Source organism: Nycticebus coucang, chromosome 24 (genome assembly GCF_027406575.1).
Source record: "Nycticebus coucang isolate mNycCou1 chromosome 24, mNycCou1.pri, whole genome shotgun sequence".
Classification (NCBI taxonomy): domain Eukaryota; kingdom Metazoa; phylum Chordata; class Mammalia; order Primates; family Lorisidae; genus Nycticebus; species Nycticebus coucang.
The window spans coordinates 18692011-18716521 of NC_069803.1; the positions used below are offsets into that span (position 1 = coordinate 18692011).

General features: G+C 40.5%; 1 protein-coding gene across 1 annotated transcript in view; it reads right to left on the reverse strand.

Moving 5' to 3' along the window:
• The window catches only part of MTMR7 (myotubularin related protein 7), a 93382-nt gene that overhangs the window by 44462 nt on the left and 24409 nt on the right, over positions 1-24511 (reverse strand). Inside the window, exons 3-5 of the mRNA XM_053578731.1 lie at positions 24112-24274; positions 15015-15172; positions 3531-3659 (exon numbers count right to left, since the gene is read on the reverse strand). Of these exons, the coding sequence (XP_053434706.1) occupies positions 3531-3659; positions 15015-15172; positions 24112-24274 (450 nt within the window). The remainder of the gene's footprint in view (positions 1-3530; positions 3660-15014; positions 15173-24111; positions 24275-24511) is intronic.

Here is a 24511-nt window from a genome sequence, read left to right on the forward strand (position 1 = left end):
AGGGTGCTGGCCCCATATGCCAGAGGTGGTGGGTTCAAACCCAGCCCTGGCCAAAAACTGCAAAAAAAAAAAAAAAAAAAAAAGAAGGGAACCCTCTGGGTGAGCTGGGGAGGGGAAACTGTGGCTAGAAATCCTGCGGGCTTCTATCCAGAGAGAGTACCCCAGCTCTGCATCCAATCCCAGCCTAGCTGTGTTGAAAGTCTCACCCAGGACAACACAGCAACTCTGTGGATTTCCCCAACAAGCTCTGGTGCTCCTCACTGGAGAAGCCAGGGCTGGTTCTCAGCTCTAAAGACTGAGAGATGGAGACTGGCAGACATACAGCCAGGCACAGCCGGGCAGCTGCAGGAGGTTCCCAGACCATCTGCAGTGGGGACGGGCAGTTACCGAAGGGGTTTAAGGAAATCTGGGGCCTGCAGCCAGGTTCAGGACAAAGAAGACCAGGGCATGGGCCTGGGAAGCAGAGTTACTCCAGAGTCATTTTATTCTTCAGCAACGAGGAGGAGAGAAAGACCAGAGAGAATGAACACAGAGGGGGATGGCAAATGAGGGTAAGGTCCAGGAGCAAGGCAGAGAGATGGCAAGGAGCAAAACAGGGTCCAGGAGTGAGAGGCGAGCTGCATCCAGGGGAGGGGAAGCGAAGGCCACAGATGGCTTCCCCGGGGCTCCCGTTTCCTCTAATCTCTAAAGGGTGAAAGTCTGCCACCCCGCTCTGAAGGAATTCTGCCTCCAGAGAGAACAATTCCGATGGCTTTATATGGTACTTTATCTGGGTTTTAAAAGATTAGTGAAGGACAGCTGCCACCAGGGAATCTGTCAGGTTCCATCAGAAGGGTGAGACTGGGAAGAGACGGAGTTCCAGGGCGCTAAGGCGTCTGAGAATGCACAGACCTCAACTCACCCGGCAAGGGAGGCTGCAATGACGGGACAAGCAAGTTAGGGACGACAGCTACTTCCAATTACCTTTGGTTTGGAGCAGCTAGTTTTAAATAAGCGATTATGTCAGAACAGAATTATACTAGGAAACGTGATCAGACACATGAAACAGACTATGCCTTGGTACTTTGCAGTTACTTTTTTTTTTTTTGTAGAGACAGAGTCTCACTTTATGGCCCTCGGTAGAGTGCCGTGGCATCACACAGCTCACAGCAACCTCCAACTCCTGGGCTTACGTGATTCTCTTGCCTCAGCCTCCCAAGTAGCTGGGACTACAGGCGCCCGCCACAAGGCCCAGCTATTTTTTGGTTGCAGTTTGGCCGGGGCCAGGTTTGAACCCGCCATCCTCGGTATATGGGGTCGGCGCCTTACCGACTGAGCCACAGGCGCCGCCCACACTTACTTTTTCTTAATAGTCTATGGATGTTATTTCCAAACAAAATTCTCCATTGCCTCAGTGACTGGAGCATATGGTTTTCAATTTTGTACAGAACAGTAGCAAGTCCCTGAGTGTTTCTGCACACCCTAGGCATGGCCTGGACAGTCAGATGTTGAGTGTTACTGTTACCTGGCAGCATTTCTTACTGATGTCAGCAGCCTGACAGCAGAGATTACTACGTATAAACTCCTCAGTGATAAACTGGGAGGGCCTCTCATTTGCACTGTTACCAATAATTAAAATAGCCAGCATATTCTGATGGCTTACTACATCTTTGAATGTTTATGTGGTAGGCTCTATTATGAGAGCTCTGTATGCTTTTATTTAATCTTCTCAATTATCATATATAGTAAGATCTATAATTCCTTCCACTTTATAGATGGTGACCAAGGCACAGAGAGGTTAAGTAACTTGCTCAGGGTCACACAGCTAGTAATTAAGGAAGCTAGAATTTGAATCCAGACAGAATTATCTCCTGATCCTATACTGGTTATCATGAAATTCCATATCCCTATTCCTGCCATCTTTCTTTTTTCTCTCTCTTTTTTTTTAAAGGATATACTGATCTTCTTTCACCTTTACCCACTACCCAGTTCTGTGTAAGCTGAAATACATTTGGAGTTAAGTAATATAGGACAGTAATAAAATACTTTCTTTCTCTAGACCCCAATTCAGGGCTAGGAAGAAACTAGTGGTATAACTAAAAATGAGATATAAATTATCCTTCCAATTAGCAGAACTTCTACCTCTAAATGAATAGCTCCCTTCAGGGCAGGCAACACAGAGGCTATGTGCTGACTCTGGTGAAGCTGGCATTGCTCCAAATGTTTTTGGAATCCTCCTTCAGAATCTGACTCAGATTCTGCTCTGTCCCCTGTCCATAGGTGAAGGCATGCACACACACACACCATTTATAATGGTTGGCTCTCTCAACCATGTATAGCTTCACTTGGCTTTGAATACAAAACAATTATATCATCTAGTTTGAAGACCAAACTGCCTCACCTGACAGGAGCCAAATAACTTCTACAGTGGGTCACAAAGACCAGCCTTACTCCTGCTGCACATTTGTCCTCCACTGAAATGGAACTCCGATTCTTAGTCGTTTACCTGGCTGTCCAGAGACTGTCCTTCTCTCCTGGGCTGTGCAGTTCTGCTGAATGAGACGTGAGCAGAACTGGTATGTGGCAGTTATTGGAAGCCTTCCTCAAAAGAGCGTGGAGCACACCGCCCTCATCTGCTGGCTGGAGTGTGGTGGTGGTGACGGGGACCAAGACATCCCTTACACCAGGCAGACAGGGCCAAACCCAAGGTCGGGCAGAGCACAGAGGTGACTGGAGCTTGTGTCCCTAAGGGCTGAGGGGTGTGGGGCCAAGAAATCAGGCCTTAACTGCCCGCCTTTGGAGTTTCATGTGAGAGAAAACAAGAGTCTGTCCCATCAGAGCCAGTGTTACTTGGAGGTTTCAGCTACAGACAAACTTAATTCTACCTTTTACAAAGAATATTTAAAAAATAAATCCTACTCTCTCCATAAACTAATCTTACACTGAGAGTACTCAATAGAATATGCTATTAAGAAAAAAAAACACAGAAAAAAATGAAGTGCATTCCACTGTCTTTGGGGGCTTTGCTAAAATAGGCACGCCAAAGGTCTCCAGTGCTGTTGGAGGAAACAGTCTTGCAAGATAACCTCTTAGAAGAGGACAGCATTCTTTTGGGCCAGTGGTTCTCAACCTTCCTAATGCCACGACCCTTTAATACAGTTCCTCATGTTGTGGTGACCCCAACCATAAAATTATTTTTGTTGCTACTTCATAACTGTAATTTTGCTACTGTTATGAATCGTAATGTAAATATCTGATATGCAGGAGACCCCCAAAGGGGTTGCGACCCACAGGTTGAGAACCGCAGGCTTGGATCCTTAAGTTTAGGGATTTTCTAAATCTATCCCATTACTTTATTATCAAATAAATACGGAAAGACAACTTCTACACAAGGATTTAAGCACAGCTGTATTGTGTCATACCTTACACAGGAATCTCCACCCACCTGTAAGAAGAATTCACACACAGAACAGAAGGCAGCAGAGAAAATGCCTGTTCATGATGAAACAAGAAAAGCTAAGCATAAAACAAAAGCATGTCTTGAGACTTACGTGATTCTCTTTATAGTAGTAAGAAAGGGCCGGAAATCGCCGTCTGCTCCGGAACTTGGAACTCCCCACTATGATATGAGCAGTGGCCGATTTGGGAACATACAGTTCAGTGGGATAAGAGTCACAGACCTGTCACCAAAAAATACGGAGGGAATTTTTAGGTAATCTAGTAACGCTTTGTGAACCGTCACCAGAAATTCCACTGTCCATACTTATAGGTCGCACTTTTAAAGTTTCCTTAACCACATGACAGAAGGTTATTTTAAGGCAAGCAAAAGACCCATCAGCATCCTGTCCTTGGGCACTGTCCTCTCTCTTCAATGGATCTTTGTGGGAGGCAAAACAGTGACAATTTCATCAAAAAGACACTAATTGCAATTCTGCATCCTAGCAGCTGAGAAAACTTTAGCTGCCTGCATTTGAAAGACAGCCTGACCCTCGGGGACAATTTTCCTGAAATAGAAGCACAGCAGTTAAGTTGTCAGGGTGTGCGGTCCTACCGCTGAGCCATCAGACAAACTGATGCCCTCCCACATACTCTCGCCCTCCACCTTCCCAAATCTCTTCCATTCTTCAGGGGCCAACCCAAGTTCACTCATTCAGGAAGCCTCCTCCCTGACCTACTACAGCTCAGGCAGACTTCTAGATCAGATTTCCTAATGTGGCACACATCACCACACAATATAACACCTTTATTTTTGTTTCTTATGTGTTGATTTCATAAGTGGTAAGAAACAATTTACTTGGCTTGGCACTTGTAGCTCAGCGGCTAGGGCACCTGCCACATACACCAGAGCTAACGTGTTCGAATGCAGCCCAGGCCCGTCAAACAACAATGGCAACTACAACCAAAACATAGCCGAGCATTGTGGTGGGCGCCTGTGGTCCCAGCTACTTGGAAGGCTGAGGCAAGAGAATCATTTAAGCCCAAGAGTTGGAGGTTGCTGTGAGCTGTGACGCCATGGGTGATAGCTTGAGACTCTGTCTCAAAAAAAAAAAAAAGAAAGAAAGAAAGAAACCATTTACTCCTTTTGTGCACCCCTAGGAGTGATCCACAGTGGGAACTCTAGTGCCTTGGAAGAATCTTGCAGTCTAGAATCAAAAATCAACAGTTTGGAACATGACTGTGATTTAGCAACTCGATGAGAAACCAAATTACAATGAGCACTTTGGTTTTCTAATCTCTAAAATGGATTCTAGAGCAATACTATCTCATGGGGTTGATGGATCAAATCCAGTAACACCTATGACAATGCGCTTTATAAACCATTAGATCCAAAAGGAGTTTTAGGGGTGGCAACAGCTATAGTAGTTAGTGCTGTTGTTCTGTTTTGCTCAATGTACATTTTGCCTCGGTGTCAATCAATCAATCCTTTTGCAAATGAAGACTGTTCAGATAGCAGCTTCCTCAAGTGACTGTTTATTTCCCGGAAGGGAAGCATCTTCCTAGGCAGAACAAGAGAATCCTCCAGAAGATGGAACAAATAGGGGAAATACTCTGTCCATCTGCACCCAGTGTGCCCACTCTGGAAGAGGCTGAAGGGACTGAAAACCCAGCGTAACTGAGATCTAATCCTCTGACCGGATTTTCTGTCATGATGCCCTCCCTTCCCTGCCTCCACGGTCTCTCACAGACCAGTGAACAACACAAAGCAGGAGATGAAAGGGCCACAAAAGGGATGTTATAAGCCCAAAGTGTAATTTCAGGATCCTACCAAACTCATGTTAGGAGAGAAGATTGCCAAAGAGTTTAACATGGGCTCTGGCACTGACCCTCCACAGGAAAATCCCATGCCAAGAACAGAAGACCCAACAAACTTGGACCCAGAAAGCTTCTACTGGAATGAATGACTGACATAAGGCCCTGCACCTCCTCCCCCACGCCAACCCGGGGTCTGAACCTCCCTGAAGTCAGCCAGCTGGAACATTCCCACACGGACCACACCTGCTTGTCTGGTGTTCAAGAGACATGCAGTCATTGAACCAGCCTGACAACATTTTCCTAAAATAACAGTTTTGAAAAGGAAATAAGTAGGCTTTCACTAAGTTGGGGATTACCTACATTCTTCCCTACACCACCACTGAGAATGGTTTTACGATTAAATGAAAGAAGAGTAACAGGCAAGATTTCACAGGGTGCTTATTTCACTCAGCCTCTGATCAGCAAGAGGTGAGCTGGGAACTCTGGACCCTGGGTCAGGCCCTGTCATGGTCTGACCTGACCCAGCTTGGCTCAGGTTACAGCCCTATGGGACCAAAGAGAGAAAACACGTCCCCAGAGCCCACCCTCCTTGACCCAACTCAGAGGTATTATGGATATCTATCCATACACAGCCGTATCTGTTCACACAAGGAGCCAGAAAGACAGCCTCCTGCCTTCTAGGAGTACCAGAGCTCTCACTCATCAGAGCAGAAACAGGTAGGGCCGTCCAATCTTTTTCTATTTTTCTGCTGCACGTGGGAAGAGTAATAGTTGTCTTGGATCACACATTAAATACACAAGCACTAATGAAAGTTGATTAGCAAAAAAAGGTCTGTGCATACTTTTTGTGATATCTGACACCACAGATTAAAAAAAAAAATAGTCCTTACAAAATCAGCATGCGGCCCACGGGCAGCAGGTTGGACATCCCTATATGGCTTGGCATGTGCCAGGGCCAAGAACTCAGAAACCTAACCACAGTCAGCAGTGGCCAGGTTTACACCAACCGTCATGACCTTCCCTCTAGGAACATAACACCAGTTACGAGGATTCCCGCCTGCCCAGAGCACTGGGTCAAGGGGAAAAAAACCCTGTGGGTCAGAGCTTGAGGACAGGGCTTTCTGAGGCACACTTGCATGAGGAGCTCTAAGAAGCTAAAACACCTGTGGGAAAAAAATCAGACTCACAGTGATAGTTAACTTGGGTTTCAAGATACAACTTGTGGCCGGCTAGAGGCATGTAAATTCACCCTCTTTCATCCAAGTAGACAAAATAACAATCCTACATTGAAAACCACAAAACATGGCTGAAAGAAATTAAAGATGATACAAATAAATGCAAAGACATTCCGTGTTCAAAGGTCGGAAGACTTCACATCGTTAAGATGTCCACTCCACCCAAAGCAGCCTACAGATTCAAGGTCTTCCCTATCAAAATCCCAATGGCATTTTCTGCAGAAATAGAAAAACTCATCCTAAGATTCTCATGGATTCTTAAGGGAACCCACATAGCCAAAACAATTGTGAAAACGAACAAGGTTAGAGGACGTGCATTCCATAATTTCAAAATATATTACAAAGCCATCTATATTTTGTAGTAGTCAGACAGCATGGTACTGGCATAAAGACAGATAAACAGACCAATAGGAGACAGAACCCAAAAATAAATCCTAGTGTATATGGTTAAATGACCCAGTGCCCAAGACCACTCACTGGGGAAAGGACACTCTCTTCAATATATAGTGCTAGAAAAACTGGACATCACGTGCAAAAAAAAGGAAAGAAAAGATAAGCCCTTATCTTATACCACATGCGAAAATTAACTAAAAATGGATTTAAGACCTAAATGTGAAACCCAAAACTATAAAACTCCTAGAAAAGAACATAATGGGAAGCTGTTATGACACTGGTATCGGTTCCTGCATATAACACCAAAAACACAAGCAACAAAAGGAAAAATAGACGGGTGGCACCTGTGGCTCAAGGGGTAGGGCGCCGGTCCCATATGCTGGAGGTGGCGGGTTCAAACCTAGCCCCCGCCAAAAACTACAAAAAAAAAAAAAAAAGAAAAAATAGACAACAGGACTGTATCAAATGTGGTAACTCTTCTGCTCCAAGAGACACAATCAAAAGAGTAGAAAGGCAGCCTGCAGAATGAGAGAAACTATTTGTAAGTCATACATCTCTCAAAGGGTTATTATCCAAAATATGACAAAAAAAACCCTCTTCCTACTCAATAACAATAACAAAATCAAATAACTCCATTAAAAATGGGCCAAGTTGGGAGTCTGATGGGGGAGGACTGCTTGAGGCTAGGAGTTTGAGACCAGCCTGGGCAATACAGCAAGACCTTGTCTCTAAAAGAATAATAAAAAAATAAAATGGGCAAAAGACCTGCATATAAATTGCTCCAAGAAAACATAAAAATAGTTGACATGTACATGAAAGGATACTCAAGCTCACTAATAATCCGGGAAATCAAAATCAAAATCACAATGATGTATTACCTCCCAATTTTTAAGATGGCCACTATTTTTTAAAAAAGAAAAAACTGGGTAGTCCCAGCTATTCAAGAGACCGAAGCAGAAAGATTGCTTGAGCCTAGAAGTTAGAATCTAGCCTGGGCAACACAGCAAGATCCTATTTCTCAAAAAAATAAAAATTAAAAAAATAGAGAAAAAGAAAACAAAAAATAACAAGTGTTGAGAAGGATGCAGAGGAACCGAAACCCTTGTATACTGTTGGTGGGATTATAAAATAGAGCAACCACCATGAAAAACAATATGGAGAGTTTTTTTAATTTAAAAAAAGAATTACCATATGATCCAGCAATCCCACTTTTAACATATATACCTCAAAGACTGGAAAGCAAAGTCTGAAAGAGATATTCGTACGACCATGTTCACAAAGCCTTGTCCACAATAGCCAAATGGTGGAAGTGACTGATGAATAGAAAAACAAAATGCGGTATATCCATACAATGAACTATTATTTGGCCTTACAAAGGAAGAAAATCCTAACACATGCTACAACATGGATGAACCTTGAGTTGTACAGTGACATAAGCCAGGCAAAAAGAGACAATACTGTAGGATTCCACTTACATGAGGTATCTGAAGTTGTCAGATTCACAGAAATAGGAAGCAGGATGGTAATTGCCAGGAACTTGGGAGGAGGGAGGGAGGACTGGGGAGTTACTGTTTAATGAGATTTTAAGCTTGGAAGATGAAAGGAGTTGTAGAGATCTACAACCAGAGAACCCAAATGTGTTAGTGTGGTCCTGCCAAGAGGAATCTTTTCAGTAATTCTTTTACTTATTCAACTTTTTCTGAATACTAATATTCAGGATACTAATATGCCAGGAATTTCATGAGACTCAAGGGCAAAAATGAATAACAGAGTTTTTGGCCCTATAGATTCCACATTCCCAGGACAGGTGATCTTTGTTGACCTGGTTATAACCTTCCAATAAATGTATTTACCATTGCAGGGTACCATCCATGCAAGAGGCCATCGGCGGGATTTTAGGGATAAGCACTTAGGGGTAAGCATTGGTTCTCAGTGATTAAAATACCTATACAGACAACTTTACCCTTAAACATCTAGAACCTAAAATTTATTATAAGGAATTTATGATGAACAGGGAGAAGACGAAGGATATGAACAGCACAAAATGATTCCTATGTAAACAAAATCAAGTAATATAGACTATCTAAAATACAGCTGTAGAGAACTGAAATAAAATCGCTGGTTTGCACATATCTAATTTTATTTCAAGAGCGGATTAAAAATTTTAACATAGTAATGAATACTAACTGTTTTATTTAAATCAAGAATAATTTTGGGAATTAGGCATAGAAGGAAATCTTAGCTGAAGCGCAGGTTGGACATCCCTGTGGCTAGTCACATGGATTTTATGAGGACTTTTCTTGCTTACCTGCGGTATCAGATGTCATGCAAAGTTTTTTGTTCTGTTTTGTGCTAATCAGTTTTTGTTAGTGTTTGTGTATTTAATATGCGGCCCAAGACAACTCTTATGCTTCTAATGTGTACCAATCAGAAAGGAAAAAAAGGAAAAGGTTGGGTATCCCTTAAAGAGTTAGACTATCATAGTAAATGTCTTATAATGATGGTAATAATAATTAGGCTGCCCAAACCACAGCAGACTGGTTCTGGAATCAGAGTTTTCATACTCGATGTCTGGTTTCATCTCCAGCAGTCACAATAGTTTTTCTCTGTCATATGACACCACTTGCCCCACCTCAAAGGATCTGTGAGAAGAAATAAGATAACTTGTAGGGCAGTGCCTGTGGTTCAGGGAGTAGGGTGCTGGCCCCATATGCCAAGAGTGGGGGGCTTCAAACCCTGGCCCTGGCCCTGGCCAAACTGCAACAACAACAACAACAAAAAATAGAATAAAATAAAAATTAAAAAAGTTAAAAAAAATTACTTGTGAAAGAAGGGGGGAAAAGTAAATATTTTTTTCAACAATGAGGTTAAAATCAAAAGGAATGCATTAGGATAGAACTCTCTTGATTGACTACTAGAAATGTTCTGAAAGAACAAACTTTTTATTCTATTCCTAAATTGCTAACAAATAAGGGTACAGAACCTCCCCATTTCAGGAATATTTACTAAATTAGAAAATCCCCTGGGTTTTTACCTTTTCTATTTCAGCACAGTTTGTTGCCTGCTGGTTTTGTTTTGCTGTGTGTTACTTTTGGAAAGAAATGCTGACTAACTTGTGTTTTGCAGTCTGTCTGATGTAGGATCTTAGTAACTAAATATGAGTCATCATGGTGGTGCTAATTCTAGAAGGAAATCTCATCAAAAATAGGAAGAACCTGTATTTCCAAAAACATTATTTTATAAGATGTGGCTCAGCCTCCTTTTCTTCCTTGCCCAAAGATGTGTCATATTTTTTAAAAAATCCCATTTTATTTTTTACTCAACTTGGATTTTCCTTCCTTTCATTCTGAGGTGAACAATTCACCACAAAAGTTGGCTTTTCTATCAGAACAAACCACTCTAATTATGTTAGCCACATACTTTATGATGATTAAGGCTAAAGTGGTTAAATTTAAGTGTAACTGCAAAGAAGATTCAGTATCATGAGCATGCCCATGCTAGCCCAAATAATCTACAAGTTCAAGATCTTTGGATGCATGATATGGGAGGACCTGACCTATAGGATATCAAAATGTTTAAAGCTAGAATACTTATAATTAGTAAAAATGTAATTATGGAATTTATACAGTGTCAAATTTATACAGGGACAAAGATTTTTTTTTTTAAATAATATGCCAAAGCACAAAACACAATAATAAAGATTGACAACTCAAAACCTCTGAGGATCAAAAGACACCCTAGGAATAGCATATCCTGAGATGAGATATTTGCAACAGCTAGAATAACAACAGATTATTATCTAGAATATATTTATTTTTAATTTTTTTTCCCTAAGAGACAGTCTCCTGTGTTGGCCGGGTTGGTCTTAAACTCCTGGCTTCAAACAATCCTCCCACCTCCCGCGTAGTGGGGATTACAGGTACAAGTCACCTCATCTGACCTTCTCTAGAACATATGAAGAACTTCTAAAAATGAAGAAGAAAAAAATATTCTTATAACAAAAAGAGAAAAAATGTTAACAGGTGATTTACAAAAGAGTCAACGTGAATGGCCAATAAACACAAGCTCAACCTCGCCCATGAGGACAATGTGAAAACCACACTGAGATCCAATTGATACCAATCAGATCGGCACTGTTTACAAAGGCAACTTTTTGATTAGCTAATGAATACACCAGGTTATAAAAATGAAATAATACAAAAAAGTGCCTAGGGGAAATCTCACCCTCATCCTGATAGTCTATCCATCTCAGTCCCACCAACTAATTTATCACTTTTCAGAAATTACACACACATACAAATGTCTATTATTTATTCCTCTCTTGTTTATTATTCAGATAAAAGGTATCATAGTATATTCATTGTATTACATCTTGCTTTTTTGAACCTAACGATATATTTTAGCAATCTTTCTTATCAGTACATATAAATCTTTCGCATTTCTTTCAATGGTTACACAATAATGTAGTTATATGGCTAGAGCAAAAATTATTTAACTGGTCTATTAAAGAAATTTGTGTTTCTTCTAGTATTTGCTATGACAAACAGTGCTTCAAAAATAACCTGGTATAGTGTGTGTGTGTGTGTGTGTGTGTGCTATTAAATCTGTAGAATAAATTTTCAGAAGTGAGGCTACTGGGTGTAGCATGTATACATGCTTGTTGAATACAGTAAATATCATGTATACAGTAAATATCATGTCAACAGTTGATGAATCTGTGGAATAATGGGAACTCTTGTATCTTGAAAGCAGGTCTCTATGTCCATGCAAACACTTTAGAAAAGAAATTGGTGACATCTAGTAAAGCTCAAATCTATACACTCCCTAACCCTACAATTCTATTCCTAGGTAGAGACTCACAACATACCACAAGACAGATACAACCATTTAACAGCCATTTAACAGCTTTGTGACATTAATACATAAGAAAGAAAGAAAGAAAGAAAAAGAAGGGTTGGGTATGGGGGCTCATGCCTGTAATCCTAGCTCCTTGGGACACCAAAGTGGGAGGATCACTTTATCTCAAGAGTTTGAGACCAGCCTCAGCAAATGCAAGTCCCCATCTCTACTAAGAAAACAGAAAAATTATCTGGGTGTGGTGGCACTTGCTTCTAGCCCTAACTACGCAGGAAGCTGAGCCACGGGGATGGCTGACCCAGCCCAGGAGTCAGAGGGTGCTGCTAGCTGGGATTATGCCATTGCACTCCAACCTGGGCAACAGAGTAAAACTCTATCTCAAAACCCAAAAACTCCACAAAATAACATCACATACTACTACAGTAAGTCTGCACTTAACAGCATCCACAAGTTCTTAGAAATTGTGACTCTAAGCTAAAGAACATATAGAAAACCATTTTTTCTTACTAATATTATCACAAAACAGCATGTCATAAAGAGCTTTTTTTTTAAATGAAGAAAAATCAGTGACAGAAAAACAATGGGATGTAAACTTCTGAAAAAATTATAAGCAAATTCAGGGAAAAACTATCCAGCAATAGATTCGAAAAGAGAAAAAAGTACAATTAGCAGAACACACAAAACGTAGTTCTAGAACAATATCATAGATATTATTTTACCACAAAAAGAGAATTTTAGATTGAGTAAAAAACAAAATCTGGTCATACTCAACTTAAAAAAGACAAAACATTCAGAGAGGAAGGTTGAAAATAAAGGATGAAATAGAGCTGCATCAAGCAAATACTGACACAGAGAAAGAAATGGTACAAATGCAAACATCCAAAATAAAATTCAAAGTTAAAAAAATTCCGAAGAAAAAGGAATATTTGAAATTCATAAAAGGACCACACTGAGCAGCTGTCCTAAATCACTATGTGCTAAGCAACCTAACTTTAAAACATATAATGCAAACATTTTCAGAAATGTAAGAAGAGTCTACACCCTGAACGCACTGCTCTCATCTGATCTCGGAAGCTAAGCAGGGTTGGACCTCATTAGCACTTGGACGGGAGAACTGTAAGGAGAAAATGTGTAATCAACAATCACAATGGGAATTGTCACACACCTCTGTCAGACACCAATTGAGCAAAAGGACCAAAATAATAAGAAATGGCAATTTAGACAGACGTGAAATTTTATGCCCAAGTAACAGAGAACATACATTTTCTCCAGACTTAAAACATTTATAAAAATTAATCAAATACTGTGGGGTTTATGAAGACATAAATCTTAAAAAAAAAAAAAACAAAAAACAACAACCAAATTCTAACCCTCTGGGCCATATGCACTGATTTCAATACAGGGGAATAGAAATTAGCAACTAAATACTCATCAAAAACTAAAACATCAACATTCCACCTGCTCAATATTTTAAGAACAGTTTAGCAATGTAAAAAATCTTTGTAATAACTCCCAGAAAATAATTGCAATTCAAAATATGTGACCACAAGTAGTTAGTTATCATGTGATAGAAACAAATGGTCAATCCATACATAAAAAGCTACAACTGAAGAAATCAAGACATGCAGATTAAAGTAAGAAATGACTTTTGTCCTTTGTACCAAGTTGTCAAGAGATTTTTTAAAACTTAAACTCTTTGCTGGTAGGAGTAAGAGGAATCAAGCATTAACAATTGGTAATATGAAAAAAAAAATTGGTAATATGAATTGGGGTAGCCTTTCCACAGTTCTTCTTGATAACATGTACAAAACTTTCCATAAACTCTTTGGCAAAGAAATTCCATTGTTAGGAATATATCATTTAAAACAATTAAAATGCAGACAAGATTATAGCTACCACGAAATAGTGATAATCTAAATGTCTAAAAATTAGAGAGTAAATAGATATAATTCGCTATAGCTGTACTATGATAATAGCATGCAATGTTTAAAAATGTATTATAAAATATAATATCCTTTTTTTAACAGAGTTTTATTCTACTGTTCAAGCTAGAATGCAGTGACACAGTCTAGCTCACTGCAGTCACACATTCCTGGGCTCAAGAGATCCTCCCACCTTAGCCTCCCCAGTAGCTGGGATGACTGGTGCATACCACCATGCATAGCTAATTAAAAAAAATTTTTTTTTTTTTAGAGAAGAGATCTTGTTATGTGACTTAGGCTGGTCTTGAACTCCTGACCTCAAGCAATCCTTCCATCTTGGCCTCCCAAAGTGCTGGGAGTACAGGCATGAGCCGCCATGCCTACCCTTACACAACATAATTATTGACAGGAAAATACCACACATATTATGTGAAGAAAAGCAGAACACAAAAAATATATAATATGCTTCCATTTTTGTTATGTAAGTCTGGATAGGTGTGTACATAAAAATTAATATATACGTTAAAATCCTGGAACACTATCTGCCAAACATAGGAACAGTGCATATCTCTGAGTGATGGCATTTTAGATAATTTAATATCCTTTTGCTCTATAATTTCCAATTTTCAATAATGAATATGCATTAATCATATAAGAAAAAAGTTATCTAACCACGCAGATGTGGAAAAAATGGAGAAAAGTTTTAAAAACAGAAGAAGGTTGAAGCAGTGACACAGGGGTATTTTTTTTTCTCTTTTGCAAACTCTCCAGAATGTTCTTACGTTACTTTTATTACTTAAACTATTTTAAAAATTAAGGTTGAAACCACTAGTGAGTTGTAAGCCAATCATTAGGGAGAATATGGGATTAATACTACCCCTCCGGCTTTCCGTCCCCTCCACATTCCTTTCTGTGCGTGTAGACACATTTCTCTAGGGAAGCCTCTTGGTGACCTTGTGTACCAAGCAAGAGCTCAGTAAGCACACAAAGAAGCTGGTGCCAAACTGCCATCAGCGTCCCTCTTACTTCCCCACTCATCACTTAGTGGCTTTATAAAAAAACTTGATGGGAGATCCTGGCCAGCCCTTCCACCAGCCGCCTGGCCACGGGGCCTGAGTTTCCAGTTCCTCAACCATCAGAGATCGGGTCTGGAGAGGATGGTCTCTAAGCGTCCCTTGTTCAAACTTTCTACCTCTAGCTGTAGGTAGGAAACAACAGCTGGCCACAAACAAGGGAGACTGGAAACCACACGTGTGTATCTACAAAGAGCTCTGAAATGTAAAGGAGAAAAGTGAAAGTTATGCTAAGTTATCTGAAACCAGGGTCTCATGTGGCTGGTCCAAGCGTGTGGACTCCGCTCGTGGCTTCCACTCACTCTGTAGTCTCTATTCACATCGCTGAGCTGCCAGTAACTATTAGGGAGGCCCATCCGCCGGTATTCTTCACCAAGATCAATCAGCATCCAGCCTTGTTCTCTTTCTTCTTTATCCAGCATGGGGTTGAAGGAAAAGCAGTATAACTCCTCATACTTCACTGCAAGGAAAGGGAGAATGAAGCCAAGTGAAACCAAGTCAAGGCCAGAACCAAATCTCCCCCCAACACACCGCGAGGCCATCCCAGCCCCCCACTCCCCTTGCCACAGTCCCTGGAGCACCCTGTCTCTGCAGACAGGGTCACCCGTCTCCTCCCCGCAATGACAAGAAGTCCCGGGGGCATCAGCACTCGACTTTGCAATGTTCTCTTTCCTTTTAGAAAACAGAACCTTCTCCATTTTATGCTTTTTTTTAGTTGCTTTAAGAGCAAATGTATTTTCCAGACCACAGAAAATATGGAGCATAACAATTAACAACGTATATATTCATTGGACAGCAAGAATTCAAGGTTTTATATGCATATCAAGTTTGGATTTGGGATGGCCTCTCAGAGATAGACAGAGACCCAGGCAAATTGCATATTTTTAAGCCACAGTTTAAAAAAGAAGAAGTGATAAACAGTTGGAGAAGCTGTGGATTATATTAGGTGTTTGCGTTGAAAACATTCAAAACTACGAAATATCATAATTGTGCTACTTATAAAATATTTATAGAATTCATAAAAATTATCCATTCATAGCATACAACACCCTGGTCACAGGGTACAGGGAAAGGCTGTATCATGGAAGACTTCTTTCAATCTTGTCTTAGTACCTCTGTCTTTACACACCTCTTTTTATGCTTGTCAGGCCAAGCCCAATACTCCCACTATTTCCCTCACCCCGATAAAGTCTAGGATTTGGTTTCCTTGCTCTGTCTTACCATATAAGGGAAATGTGTGGGCCAACACAAAAGAAATATAAGGTGAACCATATTTAAAAAGTAAAAAAAAAATAGTTAATTTAATATTTTATATAACCCAACATGTACAAATTCATCATTTTGACATGGAAATGATAGAAAACACATTAATGGGTATTTGATACATTTTGTTTTGTGCTGTCTTTGAAATTTCATGTGTATTTTACCCCTGAATGGCACATCTCAGGGCAGAGTAGCCACATTTCAAAGGCTGAGTACACGTGGCCAGTGGCTTCCATACTGAGCAGTGCACTTCTGATGATAACAAAAGATAACTAATACTCCAGTCTTTGTTTCAGACAAGATTCTGGTCCATCTAAATGTATTTATTCAGTTAACAGGCACTTTCACAGTCCTCACCTTACAGGTGACAAATCGGAAACAAATGGAGGTGGAAGAATATTCCCTCACCCAGCCCATGCAGCTAACAATGGGGAAGTCCAGATTCATATTGAAATGATGTAATGAGGCTAGGGAGTGTGGGCCGCTCCCTCACAGCAGCTCCTCTCATTTCCCTTTTCTATCCTTGGTCCAGTCCCCTAATCTTTCTATTTCTTTCCAATAGTTTTTCTCCTCCTAGTTTTCGTAGGTCCTGCCATTGACCCGTTGGCTTACTGGCAGCATTCAGTGTGGTCCATTTAATGCTCCTGACCATGGGTTCTGGAGCCCTGGGAAGGATCTCACCACCAGCAAAAGGCTGCAGAGACGCACGGGCCACCTGAGATCCAAACTCAGGTCTCCAACTTGTTTTGAGTGCTAGTGAGAGGAGTCGTCTACAGAAAGAATGTGAATAAGAACCTCAATGACTATGGTGCATCAGTGAAACAAATTATATTCTATTTCAGTCTCTCTTGATGCTGTATTTCTGAACTTCAAAACATAAAATACTATTTGAACAAAGAAGAAAACGCACCTATCCAGGACCATGCACACCCAAACACAGAGCAGACACTCAGTGAAGACAGTTTCTTAGAATCTCAGCTAATTGGGCAGATAGAATAGGAAATTGAAGTCCTGTCTGGAACAGTTGGCTCCAGACTCACACATCTTTTCCATCCCCAAGTACCATTTCATGACTCAAGCAGCTGCTACCAACATCTCAACCACAAATGCAATTTGTTAAAAATGCCAAAAGAATCTCTTGAGAAAGCTTAAACTCCCTCAGCAGAACCGGAGATGAATGTGGGGTCATAATGGAAGTTAAGTTCCTTTTGTCAAATATTTACAAACAGGTAGAAGAAGAAAAACATTCTATGACTCCAGATGGTTTTTGGTTGTTTTTTGGGGGGAGGAGGGGAGACTGATGCCTCTTTCCATTGGGAATAAACTATGGACAGGTACATAAAGCAAGGATAACTGATAACTGATACTCAGATCACTTGAGCCGGGAGACACGAGAATGAGCTGGTGGTGAAATCAGGAAATTTCTTCTTTCAGATATTTTTAAGGAAAGGAGTGATCAACCAATCTTCAGACACAATTTAAATTCTACACAAAGGCAGGGAAACCTCCACATTTGGCAGCCCATGCTCAGTCTTGATAATATGGGCAAACCTCTTACCCAGAGGCCAGCCTACAAGCAGCCTGGGGACCATCTACTCTCGAGAAATCAGAAATTACTATTAGCACAGTTGTAAATACTGAGTATTCCCCATCTCATAATTTTCTGTTCCTCTCACCCTCCACTCATGCAAAATACATAGCAATTTTTTTTAGCAATTAGCAGGGAGATAAATTTTTAAAAACCACTAGGGCTTATGAGATCTTTTTGTTGTTGTTACTCATAGACCTTTTCTATTTTATGTTGACAAATTATAATTGCATGCATTTATGGGGTACAAAGTGATGTTACAATTTTTGATGATAAAAATTATCAATGTGGGATGATAAATCATGCTGATTAACACCTTATCAAATATTGAACATTTTTTGGAATAAGAACATCTAAAGTTTACTCTCAGCATTTTGAAATATGCAGTCTTAATTATACCTATATTCACCAAGCAGTGAACTAGATCTTAAAAAAAAAAAAAAAAACAACAGGCTTATTCTTCCTGTCTAACACTGAGGCTTTGTGCTCTTTGGCTACCTTCTACCCATTACCCCCCACCTGGCAGCCTCCGTGATCACCACTCTGTTCTCTGCATCTATGTAAGTTCAATTGTTTTAGATTCAACATGCATGTAAGACCATGATATCTGTCTGTGTTTAGCTTGTTTTACTTCGCATAATATTGTTCAATTCCATCCATGTGTTGCAAATGACAGAATTTCTTCCTTTATTAATGCTGAACAGTATTCCCGTTATGTATGCATACCAGACTTCCTGCATCTATTCATCTGCTGATAAGACACTTAGGTTGATTCTATAAGATGTCAATGGTGAACAGTGCTGCTACTGGAAACAAATCTTTCCAGTAAATACCCAGAATTGAGACTGCTGGATCATATTGATACCAGGATTTCTTCTTCAGCAGGTCCTTGGTCTCGGGGATTCAAAGAATGAATCCACAGACCACTGATCAGTGGTAACAGGATTTATTTTACAGAAAAGAATACAGAGAAAGCACCAGAGCTTTTGGCAGAGGGAAAAACTCAAATTGGAAAAAATCTCCCCCTGGGTCTTTGGTCTATGGGTATAGATATAGCCTAACAAATGAAGGGACACAATCCCCTCCCTTCCCAGGCCTAGGAAACTTACATGAAATTGACCAGGCCTGGAAATATGGAGGGGTTTCAGTTCAGCCAAGTGCAAGGGGAAGGGGCCAGAGGCTAGGGTGGAGACCCTACAGCACTCCCTGTGCTGGCAACCTGGAGGTCTCTCCAGCGGCTATCCAGCCCCTCAGGCCACTGGAGCCTCCCGCAGCCTCCCACACCCCCTGTTGCCTACACTCCCACCCACTGGTTCCTCTACTGGCTGGTGCTGCACCAACACCCTCAGGGCAAAGAAGGCAGCTCCTCTCAGCTCAGCTGAGCTGGCTGGGGCATCACCAGCCCTGTACCAATATGATCATTCTAATTCTATTTTTGGCTTGGGCAGGGTGGGGGGTGGAGTTGTTTTTCTTTTTGTTTGGGGTTTTTTTAGTTTTTTTAGTAAGCTCCATACTGCTTCCCACAATGGCTATATCATTTTACTAATTTTTACTCCCACTAATTCTCTTTTTCCACATCCTTGCTAACAATACATTTCACCTTTTTGATAACAGCTTTCTAAGAGTTGTGAGGAGGTATCTCACTGTGGTTTTAACTTGCACCTCCCTCATGATTAATGATGAGGAGCGTGGGTTCACCTGTGAGCCTTCTGTGTGTCTTCTTTTGAGAAATGTCTATTCAGGTCCTGGCTCACGCCGTCATCAGATTTTTCACTTTTCTTCCCATACAGTTGTTCGAGTTCCTTATACATAGTATATTTTGGATATTAATCCCTTATCAGATGTATGACTTGAAATATTTTCTCCCAGTTTGTAGGTTGCCTCTCTACTCCATTGTTTGTTGTGCAGAGCTTTTTATTTTAGGGAAATCTTTAATTTCACAGAATCTGAACGAAGAGAAAATAGTTGCCTGCTCTAGAAAGGTCATATCCCTCAGCTGATTTTTCACCCACTCTTAAAACAGGCATGTTACATACTACACTGGCTGTTCACATCACAAAGTCTGAGCCATCATATCCAACATAAAACATCTTTTGCAAAAAAGACCCAAAACCAAAACACAAATCTTTTCCTGTGAGTGACCAGCAGATTTCCACAGAAGGTGCACTGAAGGCCTTGCCCCTGGGTCCCCTTACTAGGAAGGCACAAGTGCTCCCCACACAAGCAGCAAATACTCAGCATGCCTTCGGACGGTGGGAGTAAACCAAATGGGAGCCTTTAATTTAAAAAAATTCAGAAGATACTCAGTGGAAATTTCTTAGTATTTACTTTGCCATATACTACCTATTTAAATCATACAACTAGCTAAACAAAGATAGATTTCAATGTTTTCCTATCTAGTCAGAAAGCAAAATGACAGTTTCTAAACTGTCACGCTGTGTGAAATTAAGAATGAGTAACATTTTAGCTGTATTTCTAGAAAAGCCAAATCAGGGTTTCCGTCGAAAGCATGAGTTCAACCCAAGCATGGAGATGCATGTTTTGACTTATTTTATTTTATTTTTTATTGTTAAATCATAGCTGTGTACATTAGTGATGACTTATTTTATTTTTAACACTGTTGTTCACTGTCCTGAACCTGGGAAGCATGTGTTGCTACAACCCAGTGGGGTCTCTATTGCTGTCTCCAGCAACTTCACTCTCAGATAACCCCACTTCCTACTTTCCAGAGAAGATGGAAACCATCAAATGGAAACACTCAACTGGGAACCACCAGGTCTATAACTGGACCTGTGTAGGTATCTAACCATTTCTCCTTCCTTCCCCTATAAAGGAAAGGGTTTTCATTCTGCCAAAATAAGGGAGAGCTGCGGTTTCAACAAAGCATTAAAGAAGAAAGAAAAATAACCTACTTTCCCAGTGTCATGCAAATAGTTGTAAAAACAGAATATTTAGGAACATAGGATGAGAGAATTGCCTCTCATTAGACTAACTGGGAGAAACAAGTAATTCATATAATATTAAAATCATAAGCATTTTAAAACTTGAAAGAAAAACAAGCATTAATCAGTATCAGCAAAATGTGAAGGTGAGTGAGGGGAGAGAGAAGTCACCAAATGTCATCAGAAGGACACAGAAATGTGAGGCGTTTCAGAACCAAAGTAACTAGTGAAAGCTAAAGGGCTCTAGATACTCTGCTGAATTTGGACAATTTAAAATAAATGTCGTTGAAAAACCATTTAGAAAGTTACAAAGTAAGTAAATGAGACTCCCTCAATCAGGAGATTTTTGAAATAGTGATAAATAAGCAGAAGAATCGGGGACTAAGATGAACTAAAAATAAAAGGAGAAAAATAAACAAAAGAAATTTTTTAATTGTGGAAGGGCCTACAAATGCTACAGAAGGAAAGATGATTGGTAATAAAAACGAACAGCAGAAGGCAAATTAGAGGGAGGAAAGAAGAGAGAACATGGGAAAAACAGAGGCTCTCTGAGCGTGAGGAGTCTCGACGCCAGAAAATCACATCCTTGTTAGCACACTGGGTCTGTGGGATGAGCTTAGTTTTCATTGGAACCCCAACCTTTACTTTGTCCTAAATTATTTCCTTGTGAAAAGTTAAAGAGCTCCCTAAATTTGACCTGATTATTTTTGCCTGGGATCCTTTATAGTCCATAACCAAATCATTATCAATCTTTATTCATACAGAAGGCAAACTAATGAAATCTCTCCAATTTGTTTAGTAATTTCATTTATTCTTATCCCAGAAATCCCAAAGAGAGAATCACAATAGTAAAAAGATAATCTTAATAACTTTGAAAATATCTCCTTTATAGGGCTTGACTTAAATAAACTCCCAAACATTTCTTCTTATTACAAAAAGAAGAAGAAGAAAGAAAGAAAGGAAAGGAAAGGGAAAAAAAATTGTCCTCTGTAGGACCTTGCCATTGGCTGTGTCCATAAGGGGAACCAAAAATGTATGATTTTTGTTGGAGAAGAACCAAAGAGAACATATATATAGTTATATATGTAAAAAATATATATGTATATATAATACAAATATATACATATATATTTTTTCTTTTTCTTTTTTTTTTTTTTAAGACAGAGTCTCAAGCTGTCACCCTGGGTAGAGTGCCATGGTGTCACAGCTCACAGCAACCTCCAACTCTTGGGCTTAAGCGATTCTCTTGCCTCAGCCTCCCAAGTAGCTGGGACTACAGGCGCCCGCCACCACGCCTGGCTATTTTTTAGTTGCAGTTGTCATTGTTTGGCGGGCCCAGGCTGGGTTCGAACCCGCCAGCTCTGGTGTATGTGGCTGGCGCCCTAGCTGCTTGAGCCACAGGTGCCAAAAGAGAACTATATTGTACTATTAGAATTCAAAGTACATTTCCCTCCCAGGCCCCCCCCCACACACATTCTTATTCTGATATATCTAGAGGAGGGTAAAGGTATATTCTGTGAAATATCCTCAGATTGTTCTGATGAACCAACTCCATCCCCTGTTGAGGGCCACTACTTTGATACCACCAGCTTTTCTCACCTCCACTCAGTTCCAAAACCCTGGTCGAAGGTGACAGCCTGAAATACATGCTAATTTTAGCACTGCCTTTAATGTGACACTGTGAAACTGCCCAGGTTCTATTCCATCTTCCCACACTTATTAAAGCACTATGTTTTTTGTAAACCGTCATTTCTAATGCCCCTGTTTCCAAATGCTGGTGATTCTTTTTAAATCTTCTTAAGTGATGGGCTTAACTTAATTCATTACCATGATTACCTTTTCTTAGAAAACATAGCCAGTGAGACCGCTGGTTACATCTAATATCTAACTTGCAAAACTTCATCTTTTAACAAAAAGGATGTATTTTTAAAAGCGGGGGAACAGAGCCATTTGCTTCCCTGAGGAGCCTCGTGAGAGTCATGGCGCTGGCTGTCCCCAGGCCACGGCCCTCTCCGCCACTGTGATCTGCTCGTCCAGCTGCTCAGCCCTTTCCCAGTTCTCTGGGCTATTCCTAAATCTCGTTAATCCGGTCAAAGCACATTTATTGCCCAGTACATCCATTAATCAGTGACACAGAAATTGCTGGCGCACAACTCTCCTCACATTCTCTGCTGCGTGCAACCTAATGTACAGCTTCCCAGAACTTCTGTTCCAATTATAGTGCACCCTCCAAAAAGTTCAACTGCTTTTCTGGCCTAGTCTGCAGTTCTTCTAACACACTTGGATGTTTTTTTTTAAAAAGCCTCAATCAACAGTCTTTAAAGGCGAAAGAATAAAAATGATCAGATGTCGACAGTTCCCCAGCATCATTTTCATGAATTAACTTCTAGCTCCCAGCTATCTACAAAGGATATGGTCCTATCACAAGAAACTTAGGACCTAAACAAACGCCTTGCAAAGTTTATAATCGAACTGCTTGTTCTGCATCAAAAGCATTTGGCAAAGGAACTATAAGCACATACGCAGATCCCTGATTAATGACTTCTGTGTAACACTTCACTTTTCAGTGGATTCTTCCAAGAACCTTGGCAGTCTATTTGCTTTAAGCAAAAGAATACCCTGACACACACAAGCCACACAGAGAGACAAGCAACACTTCTGTAGAAGTTAACAGTAAGCTGTAAATCCGAAGACCCTGAGATGAGGGCCAGAATAAGACAGGAGCTCAGAACAGGTAACTGTTCAAATCTAGACATTCTTCCTCCAACACTTAAGGAGGTTTTGTTTGGGAAAATCAGTATATCCATACTCTGAATATTCACCAACGCTAACAAAAATCTAGATGTACCAACCTTGGAAAACACATATTACTACCAAAAAGCAGCGAGATGAAACCCTGAAAGCTCTGAGAGGGGCAGGACTATCCCAGAACTATCTGGTAACCATGTTACCCCCACAAAAGATTATGTCAATTCTGTGTTTGACCTTGTTCAAAGTGGCTCGATCACCACAGCATCAGAAGGGCATCAGTTAAGGTGATGTCCTACTGTAAATGCCAGTGAGATACAGCAAATATTAAGATTAATGAAAGCAAGAGGAATGATAATAAATTACTCAGTGGAGACCCTATATGACAAGGGACTAAACATCAGTGATCATTCAGCCTTCTTGGCCTCATCTGAAGATCAAGGTGACATATAATTCCTGAAACACTATCATTCCTAAGCAATATACAAATTCTTGAACTGTATTTATAAATATTCTTTTTTTTTTTTGAGACAGAGTGTCACTGTCACCGTGGGTAGAGTGCCATGGTGTCTTAGCTCACAGGAAACTCAAACTCTGGGGCTCAAGCGATCCTCTTGCCTGAGCCTCCTGAGTAACTGGTACTACAGACGCCTGCCATGATGCCTGCCTAGTTTTTCTAGCTTTAGTAGAGATGGAGTCTTGCTTTTGTTCAGGCTGGTCTAGAACTCCTGAGACCAAGCAATCCACCCACCTCAGCCTCCTAGAGTGCCCAGCCCAGTATTTGTAAATATTCTTGAACATGATTTGTAAATGTCTCGAGAGTGAGTCTGTGCTAAATGCCGAGTTCCTCTGCCCTACCTGGCCTTGCAAGACGTATCAGAGAGATGTACACATCGTGGCAATCTCTTTCCTGCGGAATGATGAGCTGTATTATCTGAAAGTTCTTGCAACGGATGAGCAGAGGGCAGCCAGTAGCAGTTGTTGCCTGTTTTTCAATGGTGGAAATCTGACTGTGAAGAATCTAGAACCAAACGTTCATTTGGAGAAACTAAGCGCAAATTACCAAAAAATGTAACAAGCACTAATACCAGTCTCTGAGCCTCCCCCCAAAAATACTCCGCAATCTTCAGTTAGCTCAACACCTCCCAGTTTGAGGACAAGAACTGAGATGTTCTGCCTAAAAACCAATGGTCTAAATTTATGGTTTTATTTTTAATACCAACCTTTCTGATATCCAGGATAATTATTTTAAAACAAA